General features: G+C 39.2%; 1 protein-coding gene across 1 annotated transcript in view; it reads left to right on the forward strand.

Annotated features, from left to right (window-relative positions):
- Window positions 1-15,694, forward strand: part of PHF21A (PHD finger protein 21A) — a 137,704-nt gene that overhangs the window by 115,956 nt on the left and 6,054 nt on the right. Inside the window, exons 11-16 of the mRNA XM_083371049.1 lie at window positions 88-139; window positions 1,024-1,103; window positions 1,728-1,788; window positions 4,566-4,726; window positions 12,506-12,661; window positions 14,666-14,741. Of these exons, the coding sequence (XP_083227175.1) occupies window positions 88-139; window positions 1,024-1,103; window positions 1,728-1,788; window positions 4,566-4,726; window positions 12,506-12,661; window positions 14,666-14,741 (586 nt within the window). The remainder of the gene's footprint in view (window positions 1-87; window positions 140-1,023; window positions 1,104-1,727; window positions 1,789-4,565; window positions 4,727-12,505; window positions 12,662-14,665; window positions 14,742-15,694) is intronic.

The raw sequence follows: 15,694 nt of genomic DNA on the forward strand, positions 1-15,694 counted from the left end.
AAAAATTCGGCTTATACTCAAGTATATACGGTAATTTGATTTTCTATAATACTGTGTGAATTCAATTTTTTGTTTCTCTTAATTCAGAAACTTGCCTTTATGGTTTCTCTTGGACTAGTAACGCATGATCATCTGGAAGGTAAAAAGATAACCAAGATGCTTTTTCATTGCTTTTTTAACCAATAAAAACATGAAGACCCATTAATAGGGAAAAGTTTCATTTTGCTTTATTGGGTTTATTTTCAAAGAAATGCTAGGGATTTAGTGTGAGTGTAGACAAAATAAGTCTTATACTACCCAGAAATGATGTGCTAAACATATTCTAAGAACTTAAACATGATAAATGTTCTCATATGATTAATAATGGAACATTATTATCATTTGGCCTGCAATATATATTTTAAAAAACTGGTTTAATATGTGGGCCTAAATCCTAATGTGGATTTAGATACGTTTGATAAAGGGTTTCTTTAACACCTGTTTAAATATTTCAACAAATAATTTTATTTACTCCTAAATGACAGTGAATGAGATGTTTACATATATTTTGATGCATTTTTCTATACATGTGTTTGCAGTTTTTTTTTAAAAAATAACCCTTGAATATTTGTAAACTGTCATGGACTTACTGCATGGAAAGAGTTGCAATATATATTGAGCAACTGAATAGGTCTTTACACTTCTCTGCAGCTGTTGATTTTGACTTTAATACTTTTTGTCATCATTAATTTGCAATATTCATGGTTAAAAATTCATACACTATAATGAATCTTGCACTAATTCTCAGTTGAAAATTTTGTGATAAAAATATAAAGTTAGATTTTTCAAGATGTAGGCTGTAATTTTTTTAAGTTGAATTTTCAGTCTATTTTTATGTAATACAGCTGTTTCTTTAGGATTACCTTTGTGCAAGGATTTTTCAGAAATGATAGATTCTGACTCCTAGTTTCTCAGACTCTAAAACAAAATCTTGTGTGCTTGGAAATGCGTGTATTTTCTAACCAAATTATTTCTTTCCTCAAGAAATACAAAGTAAAAGACAAGAAAGAAAACGAAGAACTACAGCAAATCCAGTTTACAGTGGAGCTGTTTTTGAGCCTGAGGTAGCAATCTTATTTATATATTAGAACTCGCTTTGATGCTCTCGAGTCCACCCATACAGACATGGGATGGTCAAACTAGCCTAAAAAGGAGGTTAAAATTATTTCCCTTCTAAGTTTCATGTTTAGCAAATCACTCCTATGAATGATGGCTGTCCTTACTGCATCTGAGAGTAAGTAGTTTTGGATGGCTCTGCTTTCCAGCACTCAACTGCCACTCCATGATCTGCAGCATTTGCTACTGGCATTGCCTAATGGCTCAGCTATACCCACCCTCAAAGACATCGGAAAACTAAATAGACAGTTCTGGATGGCTTTGATATATTTCTAGAATCTATAGACTAATTGTTGACTGATGAAGATTTAGCATCAAATCATTCTCTTGTTGCTAGTGGAAATAGGTCTGTTGTATTCTGTCGGTGTTTTCATGAAAGTCCAAGTTCTCTGGAGTAGGTGTTCTAGTTAACACAATAATGCATTCTTTAAAATACTGAAAGCTTGGTCGAATTTTTAGAAATTATTTTAGTAGTAAAGCATGTTTATTTATGTTATGTAAGCATCGGTGATTCTATAGATTTCAGTTAACAAAAAGTCTTAATAATTGCTTTGTTCCTATTTTCTACAAAGCGCAAGAAGAGTGCGGTCACATACTTGAACAGCACAATGCATCCTGGGACACGTAAACGAGGTAAGTTTCTAATTAAGAAAAGGGGTGGTACATGAATCAAATATATTAAATAATCATATAAACAGAGGAAAAGCTGTACTGGTTTCAGCCAAGGCCCATCATAACCCAGGATTTTGTTTCTCACAGTGGCCAACCACAACGCTTCCATGATAGTCACATAAAGAATATGGAGATATTCTCTTCTCCTACTGTTCTTTTTCAATTAATATTTGGAGGTATCCCTTATCCTGCACAGATGTAGTGTAGAATTTTCAAAATTTAATACACTAGCTGTTTTCACACTATCCAAGTTAGCATCCATAACTTTTATGTTTTGATAGTGAATTCCTCAGATTAATTTTGCACTGTATGAAGAAGGAACTTTTTGTCCATTTTAAATATCCTTCTTGTTAGCTTCATTGCAGCTCTAGGAATTGCAGCAATATTTCCTACAAACTATTGTTTGGCCAAAATACCCAGCATAGGAAAAAAAGATATAAATACTATTGACGTTTGCTAAGCATTGATATACTACTTAACAGCGCAATCACAAATACCAATGAGTCATTTTAAAAAAGAGAAGGGTGAGGGGTGACATGATAGCAGTGTTCCAATATCTCAGGGGCTGCCACAAAGCAGAGGGAGTCAAGCTATTCTCCAAGGCACCTGAAGGCAGGACAAGAAGCAACGGATGGAAACTAGTCAAGGAGAGAAGCAACCTAGAACTAAGGAGAAACTTCCTGACAGTTAGAACAATTAACCAGTGGAACAACCTGCCTCCAGAAGCTGTGAATGCTCCAACACTGGAAGTTTTTAAGAAGAGACTGGCCAGCCATTTGTCTGAAATGGTATAGGGTTTCCTGCCTGAGCAGGGGGTTGGACTAGATGACCTCCAAGGTCCCTTCCAAATTATTATTATTATTATTATTATTATTATTATTATTATTATTATTATTATTATTATTATTATTATTATTATATCATACAAAATTGAAAAAAAGAAGCTCTCATGCTCTATGAAGGACAATACTTTTGTTTCCTTGTTACAAATAATTACATTTATATAACATAACATGTGCATTAGAAGAAATCTAGTCAGAGCCAAAGTTATAATCCTTAATAAAGGCAAAAAGTAGAAATAGCATTGAACCATAGAAGAAATAAAGCAAAAATAGACGGTAATATAAGGAACCACAGAAAACAAGCTTGTGTGGATTGATAAAATGGCAAATAATAGAATCATTTGGTAAATAAATTGTCTCATATGGTCATAAAGAAAAATGAAAATTGAGATGAGTGAAGAAACGTAATCACTCTAAACAGAAAGTGGAATCAAGTTCTGGTGTCTTAAGTCTAAAAATTTCCAAGTTTTGAGAGAAAGAGAAAAATGTCTTGTTTTTCTACGGCATGCATGATTTTATGCATCTCAGTCCTACCACTTACCCTTTCCTGAGCTAAACAATTTGAAATATTATACCTTTTTCAAAGAAGAAAGGTGCTTGAGCATCTTGATCATTTTAGTTGTCCTTTTCCCACTTTTATTATGACCTTTTTCAAATACAGTAACCAGAACTGTACACAGCATACCAGATACAAGGATAATTATAAATTTGTACAATGGCATTTCAGGGTTGGCAGATTTTTAAATACCTTTCCTCTATGAGACAAACCACTCCCATTCTGACAGTTAAAACCTCAAACTCAGAAAAATAACTGCAATTTTAAAAGAATACTTTGTAATTAAAATGTCTATCGATGAGATTGAAATTGGCTTCTAATAACGTACTTGCATGCTCTGTATATATGAATATAAGTGGTTAAAAGGTGTAAGAATCAATTGCAGGTTCCATTGTGCAGGTTTTTCCTTTTCCAAAATATGTCATTATAAGTAAAGTGGATTTGATATATTTTTTCCCATTGCTGTTGGCATTTTGTTCTTAGTCATGTAAAAGAAACTTTTATATTTGTTTCTATCACTCTTTACTTGTTTGGTACAATTTAATTAAAAAAAGTTACCTATGAATGCTTAATTACATGTTTCCATCTTTTGGTTTGTAATTTTGTTTATCAATCATCAGAAGACTATTAGAAAAAAACTATAGGGTTATATTTTCAATTAGAATAATAGTTCACTTTAGAGTAATAGTTTACTAGGTAATTTTATGTCATAGTTATTTTATGAACAACAAAAGTGCTCTTTACATTTATGATTGGTCTAGACTCAGAATGCTTTGTACTTTTAAAAAATATTTCTTAAATCAACCAAAAGTGTTTTCCAAATCCATTATCAATATTCTTGCCTAAATGAAAATGTTATGGATAGCCTCCAAGTGATATCTCAGCTTTTCAGATTTCTAAGAAAAAGAGGAAATGAGACTTAGAAAATGAATAAAGTATTACTAGGTACTGTTTTAAGGATTAGGATGATATTTCAGTCAATCTAAGGGGTATGGATCATGGCAGCTTTTGATAGAAGTCAATTGGGGGCTTGGTATAGAGGGAAAGACTGAACATTCAAAACATTAAGACTGAAATGACATACCATTGTTAGGAGTAGCCACTTTTACCCTTCTGAGGAACTGCAGGGTTTTTCCCTCATAATATCCTTTTTGAAATTATTCTTGTAAATGTCTTAAAATTAATGTGAGAATCTTGGCTTCCTTTCACTTGTGACTATTATACTAACTACCTCTCTGTACCTCATCGCTTCCTTTTTCATGCTAGCCAATGAGGAGCAATGTCCAAAGGTATGTAAGATTATTTTCCTCCCCTTTTTGTTTCCTTTTGTTAATATGTAGGTCGTCCACCTAAATACAACACTGTGCTGGGATTTGGGGCTCTGACCCCCACATCCCCTCTGTCCAGTCATCCTGATTCCCCTGAAAATGAAAAGGCAGTGACATTTACTTTCCCTGCAACTGTTCAGCCTGTATCCTTACCCAGCCCCAGCTCAATGGACGTAAGTAATTTTTGCTGAATTGTGCACTGTTTGAAGCAAAGCTACTGTGCAGAATCTTCAGAATTATTTTTTTAAGAAATACTTTATATTGCACCAAAATGTTCACTCCTCTTCTAGACTTTGCATTACTAATATTTGTACCTATTTCCCCTCTCCTTGCCACTTTTCCAAGGCTAGATGGATTCTAGAGTGTCCTAGGATCTCTAGGAGGATATTTTCCCCTCCATCCATCTTTTCAGATGCACAGAGAGATTGATGCAGGGTGTGCATGTTTTGGAAATGAAGTGGCAATGGAAGGAAATCAGGTTTCTTTGGTGTCCTGTCATATTCAGATCATAAAAAGAACTAATGATATGTATTAATCATCAAGAAAAGAATGAATGAATTCCTAAGGCTTCACCAAATCAATATGCAGGCAAATAGTTTCAATGGCTGTTGGCAGGGTCTTGTGCTTTACAGATTCCTGGACAATGGATTCTGCTCTCTTTAGCCTTCAGTGCCACAGAGCGCTCTGTAAAATCATTCCTCTGTTTGATACAGATTTGTTGTGTAAAAATTGTTCTAACCCTTCACTGATATGTATAATTAACATTCATAGGAACAACATTGGTTCTCATGATAATAACTTAGAACTGGAATTTCTGGATTCATATCTTTAATCAGGTCTCATTACTTTTCTGTTACTTTGTTTTTTCAGTTTAAATAAGTTATTTGCTGCTTAAAATCCCAAATAATATATTCCACTTAAATATGCAAGTTACATTTTATATTACAGTAAATATGTCTTGAGAATATTTCTGTGCATCTAACTCAGTGAATAAGCGGCATGAAATTCTTGTAACACACAAATATTTATTGCTGTGGCAGCCAGCAATAATCAAGTCAACAACTAAATGATATTCACTGCATCATGAGATATGACAAAAGATAAAGTTAAGATGGAATCCTAAAAAAGAATACGTTGTTCACGTTGAAGGTCTTTAAAAATGTTATATTTGATGGAATCTTCTAAAAGGCAGTACTAAAAATTGATTTGAACAGACAGAAGAAAATTTGATAAAAACATATATGTACACATGCATACATGATATTTCTTAACATTGTTACAGATTAAGAAAAGATGGCATGCTTATTTGAGATTTTCTGCTTTGAATAAAGCAAAGAATTTTTTGCCATTGCTTTTGGATAATAGTCTGAACTTTTTATAGTGATGAAGTTGCTATTTTATTTCACCATCACCTAGATTGAGCTTGTTATATATTTACAGAGCAGTTGTGTGTTCTGTTTGCATCCTCTGTTAATCACAACATTTCAGGGCTGGGGGCATTATAAGCGTTCACTAGAGTTCTAAACATTTATGTTGCAAGTTGTGTTGAATCTTCAGATGATACAATAGTCTTTATAGCACTAATAGTAGCTAATGCAGATTTTATAGTCCTGTGAAAAAATAAGTACACTTTACTGAAACTTGATTTTTTAAAACATATTTCAACATACAAATATTTGATTGTCACTTCAATAATATTGATATAACAAATACCATATACTATTCACATTTTGTAGTCCATTTTCTAATTTAAATAAATAAAAATGCAAATTTCACATGTAGAAAAAGTAAATACACTCCACTTTTATCATTACTTCAAATAAAATTAAAATCAGGCGCACCAGATCAAATGCAAATGATTAGAGGATTATTAGAGAGAATCTGACAGGAACCTGTCTTACTGAAATCTCTGGCATTTGGTTTGATTTGCTCTTTGTTGTTGAAGTGTAGGGTATCAATAGGTCTAGATCGAAAGAGCTCTTTTGAGTTCTTCAGAAAGAAATTTATAGATACCTGTGAATCTGGGAAGAGATTTAAAATGATCACCAAACAATTGGACATCTATCATTCTACTTTATAGAAGATTTCAGACACTTGCAACTTGTCTAGGCCAGGCCATCCCAGCTAGTTCAGTCTGAGAGCAGAACAACAGATTCTGAAAGAAGTCTCCAAAAACCCTAGAATTTTTTCACGTGGTCTACTCGTTGTTCTTGCCACTATTGGTGTCAAAATGCATGAGTCTACCATTAGAAAGAAGCTGCTCACATTAGATCAACATGGGATGTATGGGGTCTAGGACAACTCGCCCTGGCCGCCACCGCCAACTTGCGAGTAACTCGCCGCAGCCAGCTCACCATGGAACTTACCGTAGCCAATTCGTCACAGAACAATTCAACTCTGTATTAATTGTTTCAATCAATTACTTTTATTATTGGTGACAGCGTTTTTGTCACAATTATTGTAACTCTTCTATTTTTGGATTCACTTTATTTTATTATTATTTGGCACTGTTCTGTTGAAATTAATTTAACTTTTTTGTATTTGTTGAATTGTCCTCCACTGAGTACTCAGCGCGGTGAGTTGGCTGTGGTGTTTTGGCCATGGAGAGTTGGCTGTGGCAAGTTGTCCCATTTGGCGAAGAGTGCCAGGAGGAAACATTTGCTGTCCAAAAAGGACCCCAAGGCAAGACTAAAATTTGCTCGTGAACACCTAGACCAGGGGTCGGCAACCTCGGCTCTTTTATGACTCGTGGACTTCAACTCCCAGAATTCCTGAGCCAGCATAGCTGGCTCAGGAATTCTGGGAGTTGAAGTCCACGAGTCATAAAAGAGCCGAGGTTGCCGACCCCTGACCTAGACAAAGACCAAGACTTCTGAGATAATGTGCTTCAGACAGAAAAAGCAAAGATGAGTTATTTGGCACAGTACTAAAAGACATGTTTGGCAAAAAAAAAAGACACTTCACTCTTAAAGCGTGGTGATTATATCAGCACCTGGGTAGCTCACCATAGAATCCATTAGAATTTTTTCATTGGTACTTGAAGATAATTTGAGATCATTTGTCAGAACATTGAAGCTCAACTCAAAGTGGACCTTTCAGCATGACAATGACATTAAATCTGCATAGAGAAATGTGTGTGTGTGTATGTGTGTGTGTGTGTATGTGTGAGTTCTTCCCAATCTATACTAGAAATGCTAGACAGTTAAAAGAATCACCTACTTCTGGCTGTTTCTGCCAAAAGGGGCAATACCCGGTAATAAAGCCAAGGTTGTTTTTTTCCACAGAAAGAAATGGTATATCTGTTTGTTTTTTTGTTGTTGAATAAATGAATGCAAAAACAATTTTCATAGCTTTTTTGTTCAGTCACATCACTTTTATATACTGTTTGAATGAAGATTAAAATAATAATATTAAATATCAAAAAAGAAAACACTTTATGTGGGTTAATGTATTTTTTCACAACCGTACAAGTTAAGAGTACTGATTCCCCTATCATTTGAACCCTGGCCAGCCTCCCTTAATTTTTGTGAAACTTATTTTATGTAGAGGTAGTCCTTGATTTACAACCATTCATTTAGTGACCGTTTGAAGTTACAGTGGCACTGGGGAAAAAAATGACCGTTGCAGCAGACCCCATGGTCAAAATTTGGATGCTTGGCAACTGGCATGTATCTACAGTATGACGGTTGCAGTGTCATGTGATCACCTTTTGCGAGCTTCTGGCAAGCAAAGGGGAAGCCAGATTCACTTAACACCTGTGTTTCCAACTTAACAACCGCAGTGATTTACTTAACAAATGTGGCAAGAAAGGTTATAAAATGGAACAAAACTCACTTAACAACAGTCTTGCTTAGCAATGGAACTTTTGGGCTCAACTGTGGTCAATTGGATAAAATTGGGGTCGGGGGAGATCAGGGATAGCCTGTGAGTTTTTTTTTAAACTTAATCTCTCATCCCCAATATTTCTTACTTAAATTGAGCCCTAGGAACTCATCACTCATGTGCTGCATTGTATTTGTGGAACCAGGTAATTCATAGGTCAAGATAGCATACTCGTGCTGGAAATTAATGATGTTACCTACAGAGTGTGAAGCATTGATTTTCATGTAGTTAAAAGCATTAAGCATTGGCCAATGCTTGGGAATAATCCCATCTCCCAAATGGTTGTCATTATTTAATACATTACTCATAATAAGGGTAGCTTACCATTGTTTTAAGGATGATGTGAAATAGCTTACATAATTCAGAACCAGTTTGCAAGCTGTGAATCAGCTTATTTACCATTATGCAAGTTCCTATAGAATGCCATATTTTATAGAGAATAGGCTACTTTTACAGATCTTACTATTTACTTCTAAATTTGTAGAGTTTTAGAAAGTTGCAGCAACTTGTCAGAATTGCCTTCAGCTCATCAAAAACAATATTGTATAGTAATCATATAGTTATCATCAGGGAATCCCTTAGCCCGCGAGAGATCACCGTCCCTCAGATGGTCGGGTGTGAGTCTCTCCTACTGAGATACGGCCCGGGAGCGCAGTTGGGCCTGCTGCTAGCATACCTACCACCTAATCGTGCAGCAGCAGCCCTGCCTGAGCTACTCGATGTCCTCTCAGGGTTGGTGGTTGAATTCCCAAGACTCATGGTCTTGGGCGACTTTAACCTACCGTCCCTGGGAGGATCGTCCGATCTGGCTCGGGAGTTCATGGCTTCCATGACGGCCATGGACCTGTCGCAAATAATTTCTGGACCGACTCATGAGAGAGGCCACACCCCAGACTTAGTGTTCTTGTCTGGACGGTGGCGCGATGATATCGGTGGGGGTGCCACGACTGTTATGCCCCTGTCATGGACCGATCATCACCTCGTGCGGCTAGACTTCCCCTTTGCCACCCCCCGCCGTGGGTGCACGGTGCCAACCAGATGGTACCGCCCTAGGCGCCTAATGGACCCTGATAGGTTCCAGGCAGCGCTGGGGGACGCACATGCACTCCCTGCTCACAGCTCGGCAGATGCCTTAGTGGAAGCCTGGGAGAAGGCAGCCACGGAGGCTCTGGACCGAGTTGCACCCATGCGGCCTCTGACCCGGCGCAGATCCCAGCGAGCCCCATGGTTCACCGCGGAGCTCCGGGAAATGAAGCGTCGGAGACGGGGCCTAGAGAGCCATTGGAGATCCAGTCGATCCGAATCCGACCGATTGCGATTAAGAAGCCTCACCAGGTCTTATCTCGCTGCGATAAGGGTGGCTAAATCCAACTACTTTTCCACCCTCATCGCGTCCGCAGATAACCGCCCGGCTGCCTTGTTCAGGGTGACTCGCTCCCTACTGAACCAAGAGGTGAGGGAGGAACCCTTGCAGGGCCGAGCCGAGGAATTCGGTCAATATCTGCTGGATAAAATTGCTCGGATCCGAACCGGCCTGGACTCCAACTGGGCTGAGTTGGAAGAACAAGGCATGGACAGTCTTGTCGACGTCACCTGGGAGGAATTTGATCCTGTGACTCCCAAGGAAGTGGACAGGATTATGAGGAGGCTGAGCTCCTCCACATGCTTACTGGACCCGTGCCCTTCATGGCTGGCATATGCAGCTCGAGAGGGGACACGAGGCTGGTTCCAGGCGGTCATCTCCGCTTCTCTGAGTGAGGGTCACTTCCCCACCGCCTTGAAGGAGGCGGTGGTGAGACCTCTCCTCAAGAAGCCCACCTTGGACCCATCCTCATTGAATAACTTTCGTCCAGTCTCCAATCTTCGCTTCCTTGCGAAGGTTGTTGAGAGCGTGGTGGCGCACCAACTCCCTCAGATCCTGGATGAAGCGGTTTATCTAGACCCGTACCAATCGGGCTTCAGGCCGGGGTACAGCACGGAGACGGCATTGGTCGCTCTGATAAATGATCTCTGGAGAGCCCGGGACAGGGGCCATTCCTCTGTCCTAGTCTTATTAGACCTCTCGGCGGCTTTCGATACCATCGACCATGGTATCTTGCTGCGACGCCTCAGGGGACTGGGAGTGGGAGGCACGGTTCTGCGCTGGTTCTCCTCCTTTCTCCAGGGTCGCTCGCAGTCGGTGTTGGCAGGAGGACAGAGGTCGACCCCGAGGCCTCTCGCTTGCGGAGTACCTCAGGGGTCGGTCCTCTCGCCTCTCCTGTTCAACATCTACATGAAACCGCTGGGCGAGATCATTCGCAGCTTTGGAGTAGGGTACCATCAGTATGCTGATGACACCCAGCTTTTCATCTCAACTCCAAACAACATCAGTGATGCCCTCGACGTGATGTCCCGCTGCCTGAAAGCGGTCCGGGAATGGATGGGGAGGAACAGGCTTCAACTGAACCCGGACAAGACTGAATGGCTGTACGTACCGGCTAGCCAGGATACTCAGAACATCCCATCCCTTAACATCGGGGACGAGTTACTACCCCCTGTTGATAGGGCCCGCAACCTGGGTGTCCTCCTTGACTCGCAGCTCTCCCTGGAAGATCACATAGGAGCTGTGACCAAGGGGGCCTTCTCCCGGGTTCGACTAGTTCGCCAATTACGGCCTTATCTGGACCTGGATGCCTTACGTACAGTCACCCATGCGCTTGTGACCTCTCGCCTAGACTACTGTAACGCTCTCTACTTGGGGCTGCCCTTGAGATCCACTCGGAAGCTTCAACTGGTGCAAAGTGCAGCGGCGCGGACACTCTTGGGAGCCTCCCGATACTCCCATATCACACCTCTCCTCCGTGCGCTGCACTGGCTTCCAGTTGCCTTCCGTGTGAAGTTCAAGGTGCTGACAATGACATACAAAGCCCTACATGGCATGGGTCCGGACTACCTGCGGGAGCACCTTCTGCCAATGTCAGCGCCCCACCGCCCTGTGCGCTCCCACAGAGAGGGCCTCCTCAGGGTGCCACCGCTCAAGGAATGTCGGCTGGTGGCCCCCAGGGGGAGGGCATTCTCAGTGGGTGCGCCAGCCCTCTGGAACAGCTTGCCAACCGAAATCCGGATGGCCCCCGACCTCCGCACCTTCCGGCGAGAATTAAAAACTTACCTGTTCCAGCAGTCCGGCCTGGCCTGATAGCTCTTATTGGGGTCCCAGTTTGTATTTTACTAGTGTTTGTTTTTCATTACGGTTCATTCTGTATGCCTATCTTATTCTGTACACCGCCCTGAGTCCCTCGGGAGAAGGGCGGTTTATAAAAACAAATAAATAAATAAATAAATAAATAAATAAATATCCTTTCTGCTCTTCTTATCTTGTTATTTTAGAATAGAATTCTTTATTGGCCAAGAGTGGTTGGACACACAAGGAATTTGTTTCTGGTGCATAAGCTCTCAGTGTACATAAAAGTAATAGTGATAATCATGATCATAAACAACATGAAAATACAGTCGTCATAATCATAAATCATAAAATACAACACTTAATCATAAATCATAAGATGCAATACTTAGTGATAGTCATAGAATACTAGCTAAGCAAACAACATAAATCATATTGTTTTGACTTCTTTTAATCTTTATATTTGTATAATATGCTAATGTCTGTGATATAATATGCTATTGTCTGTGATATAAAGGTATCCAGGAATTAGCACAGTAACTAGCAGCTTCACATATTTCAGCTGAGAAGTATTTATCATAGAGATCTGTTTTGGTTGCTCTTTTACTGATATCCCAGATTATTTAAACTAGAAACAGATAGCTCTGTCTTTGGACTGAATTCATAAACAATAGAAACAAAAGAAATAATGTTCTTGCTTGACAAGTCTACTAGAAAAAGTGGTATATCTTAAACTATGTAGCAAATTTTCATAATAATTTTTACGATGAAAATGGAACAAGTTATACTTTGGGTAGTTTTCTTTCTTACATAGGATTCTCTCATGCATACACTTTAATTTTAAATATAAATTGCAAATATTTATTTTTTTAAAAAAAAACCTTTCTCCCTGTTTTCCTTTATTTTATAGGGTGATATCCATGAAGATTTTTGCAGTGTTTGCAGGAAAAGTGGCCAGCTACTTATGTGTGACACATGCTCACGTGTATATCACTTGGACTGTCTAGACCCACCTCTGAAAACTATCCCTAAGGGCATGTGGATTTGTCCCAAATGTCAAGACCAGGTATTGTTTCACACAAAAGAGTAGGCACCAAAAAGGGTTGTCTGTAGCAGATAAAAAAAAGTTTTCATTTGGTTTACGTAGAGTTAGAGGAACTGGCCTATAAACCATAGCTTATGTACAAATAATTAGGCATTCCTAAATTAAATGAATTTTTGCAGCTCTTAGATTATTCATTAATAAGGTTGCCTTTGTTTTCTATATTGCAGGATTTTTTTCTGCCATTATTATATCATAACATAATACTATGGTTGTCAGATGCAAATTCAGAAACATTGACAAAACCTTTTTTTGACCTATAAATTATCTCTTGCATCATTATTCATAACTATTTCTCCGCTCCCCACCTACATTAAAGTTTTCATTTGTATGTCAGAAAATCCATTATTTCCAAGCCAGTTAAAGAAATCTATATAATCAGACATAACACTAATCTTACAACAAAGGACATTTATGGGAGACTCACATACCAAAATATCCAATACTTCCCCAAACACTTGTCAGTTTTTCTTTCAGTCTTTCATGTGGTATTTGGCTCTGCAAAGAAATAATTGGGTTTGCAAGCAAATATGTATCCTGTTATGGTATGAAAAAGATCAGTAAAGAGTGACTGTGATATCCAGATTTGTCTAAACTCCCTTCTTTATTTGCTACTTCAGTTTAAGAAATTCATCACTATTCATTTATTAATTTAAGTAGTGTCTGTGTGCAGTAAACTTCCAAGCAATATACACAGGTTAAAAATATGTACATAATAATAAATAATAATAGTTTTTAAAAACAAAAGCAAGTCTTAAATGGAAAAATGAAACTGCTGTGAGATCATTGCAAGCTTTGTGACTAGAGACAGTTTTCCAGGAGTTGGTAATCACAGCAACAAGGGCCACCCTTCCCTGAGTGACTGCCAAATTAATGTCCACATGATGACAGTGGTTAGATGTAAGCACCATGACAAAAAAAAACATTTTTATATATTGTACTGTTAGTTTCTTTCTGAAAATCCAGTGCATTTGGTATTTGAGCTACTTTAAACAGCAGTTTGTGAGCGAGAAAGTCATCATCCTCTTTACTGAAAATGTAAGATAAGACATGTTGCCTTTTTGATTCCAGTTCAGTTTTTTTATAGTTCACAGCAGGAAAGGTCTGTAGATTCACAGGAATGTATAAAATTGCTGAGGCTGTGATTTAGCTGGCCTCCTTTGTGGGAGTAAAAAACAAGTATTTCTTACTGTTAAGGGATTTTCAGAAGCTTGTGGAGGAGTTTTTTTGCATGCAGTAAATGAAATGATTACTAGCTTGGGGAGAGTTTTGACATCTTTTTCCACCTAAATAATGCTTTATTAAGAAATTTAACCAATACTCCAATTGCATTTAGTTACTTATTTTGGGGGGGGGGGGAATTCTGTCTTCCTTGGCAGAGCTATTGTTGAGTCATGCAAAGCATGTTTGTCACTATCATAGACACTTATGGGTTAATGTTTAATAACACAATTCCTGCCTGCCTTTGTTTTGTTATTTTATGACTGTTTTATAATTCATAGTATTTAAAATACTATTTAGAGTATTTATTTAGAGGCAGTGGCAATAATCTTAAGCTCCTTTAACAACTTTCTAGCAGCAAGGCTATATCTTCCATCCGTCTGTTTTCCTCAAAAGACAATTATATATCATTTTAGTACATTTATTTTATTTGGTTCGTGAATTGTGCATTCATTAGCAGAATTTACACCCACTAATGCAACCAGGTGCTTTTAGTGCTTAGATATACCCTTGCTCGTGTCTTTTCTTTAGTGAGCCCTCTACTTTCTGCCATCCCAATCCAACTTCTTATGCAGGAGTGGGCCTAGCAATAAATCCTATAAGAAATTAAAGTTGTTTAATTTTATACAGCAATTCTAAGAAGACAACTATGAATGTACATATTGAGAATGATTTTAAGGGCTACATCAGGAATCTTCCCTAGAAGTAGAATTATGTCAGCCAAATGTTCACCCTCCTTTCTTTCAGATGCTGAAGAAAGAAGAAGCAATTCCATGGCCAGGGACCTTAGCAATTGTTCATTCATATATTGCATACAAAACAGGTAAGTCTCTGGCTTGATTTTTTGGGGGGGAAAAATGATCAGAATGTTTGTTCTACAGGTAGTCCTTGAGTTATGAGTGTAATGGAGCCTGCCCATTCCACTCGTAACTCCAAAACTCAAAGAGTGAATCTCATTCCTTTAGCGAGAGCGCACTCTTGCTCATTAAAACGCACGCAGCTCCTTAAGTAAACATGAGGTATCTCAGGGTGGAGAAGGCCATGGAGGGCCTAGTGCTGGAACAGGCCCCTAAGACCTCCCCGACCCACTAAGATACCGCATGCTTCCCCCTCCCTTCCTGCCGGACTCAGCTGGCTTCAGGCTTGCTATCAGGCAGAAAGGAGTTGGGGGCAGGATCAGGAGACAGGCACCTTTTGCATAGAAAATGAAAGTGTCTGAGGTCCGTGATTTGGCGCAACTTCAAACACTTGCGTGAGATCACAGACTCCAGAAGTTCTGTTCCAGGCGGCAGCAGCCATTTGTGCCAGGAACGGAGGTTGTGGGGGATTTCTGCATGCCTCCGGAGGCTGGATCCAGCCCTCAGAGGACTGCTCCGAGTTGCTGCTGCCTGGAACAGAGCTTCCAAGGGCCTGATCCAAGCCTCCAAAGGCATGCTTGGAGGAAGGCTCCAGGGACAACGGGGTCACTTTCTTTCCCAGCACAGCAAGCTCCAGCGGGCTGGACACAGGTGCGAAGGTCCTGGCCTTCTCCCTCAGTTGAAGGCTTCAGGCTTGCTGTCAAGCAGAAAGGAATTGGGGGAAGGAGCAAGAGACAGGCACCTTTTGCATAGAGAGTGAAACTCTCTGAGGTCCGTGATTTGGCGCAACTTCAAACACTCGCGCGAGATCATGGACTCCAGAATCTTCCATTCTCGGTGCAAAAAACACTTTTAAGCCAACTCTCCTCTCCTTCAAAGGGAAAGAAATGGTGGCAGAGAGATTTTTGTAAGGTAAGTG

The sequence above is a fragment of the Vipera ursinii genome, assembly GCF_947247035.1.
Source record: "Vipera ursinii genome assembly, chromosome: 1".
In the NCBI taxonomy this organism is placed as follows: Eukaryota; Metazoa; Chordata; class Lepidosauria; order Squamata; family Viperidae; genus Vipera; species Vipera ursinii.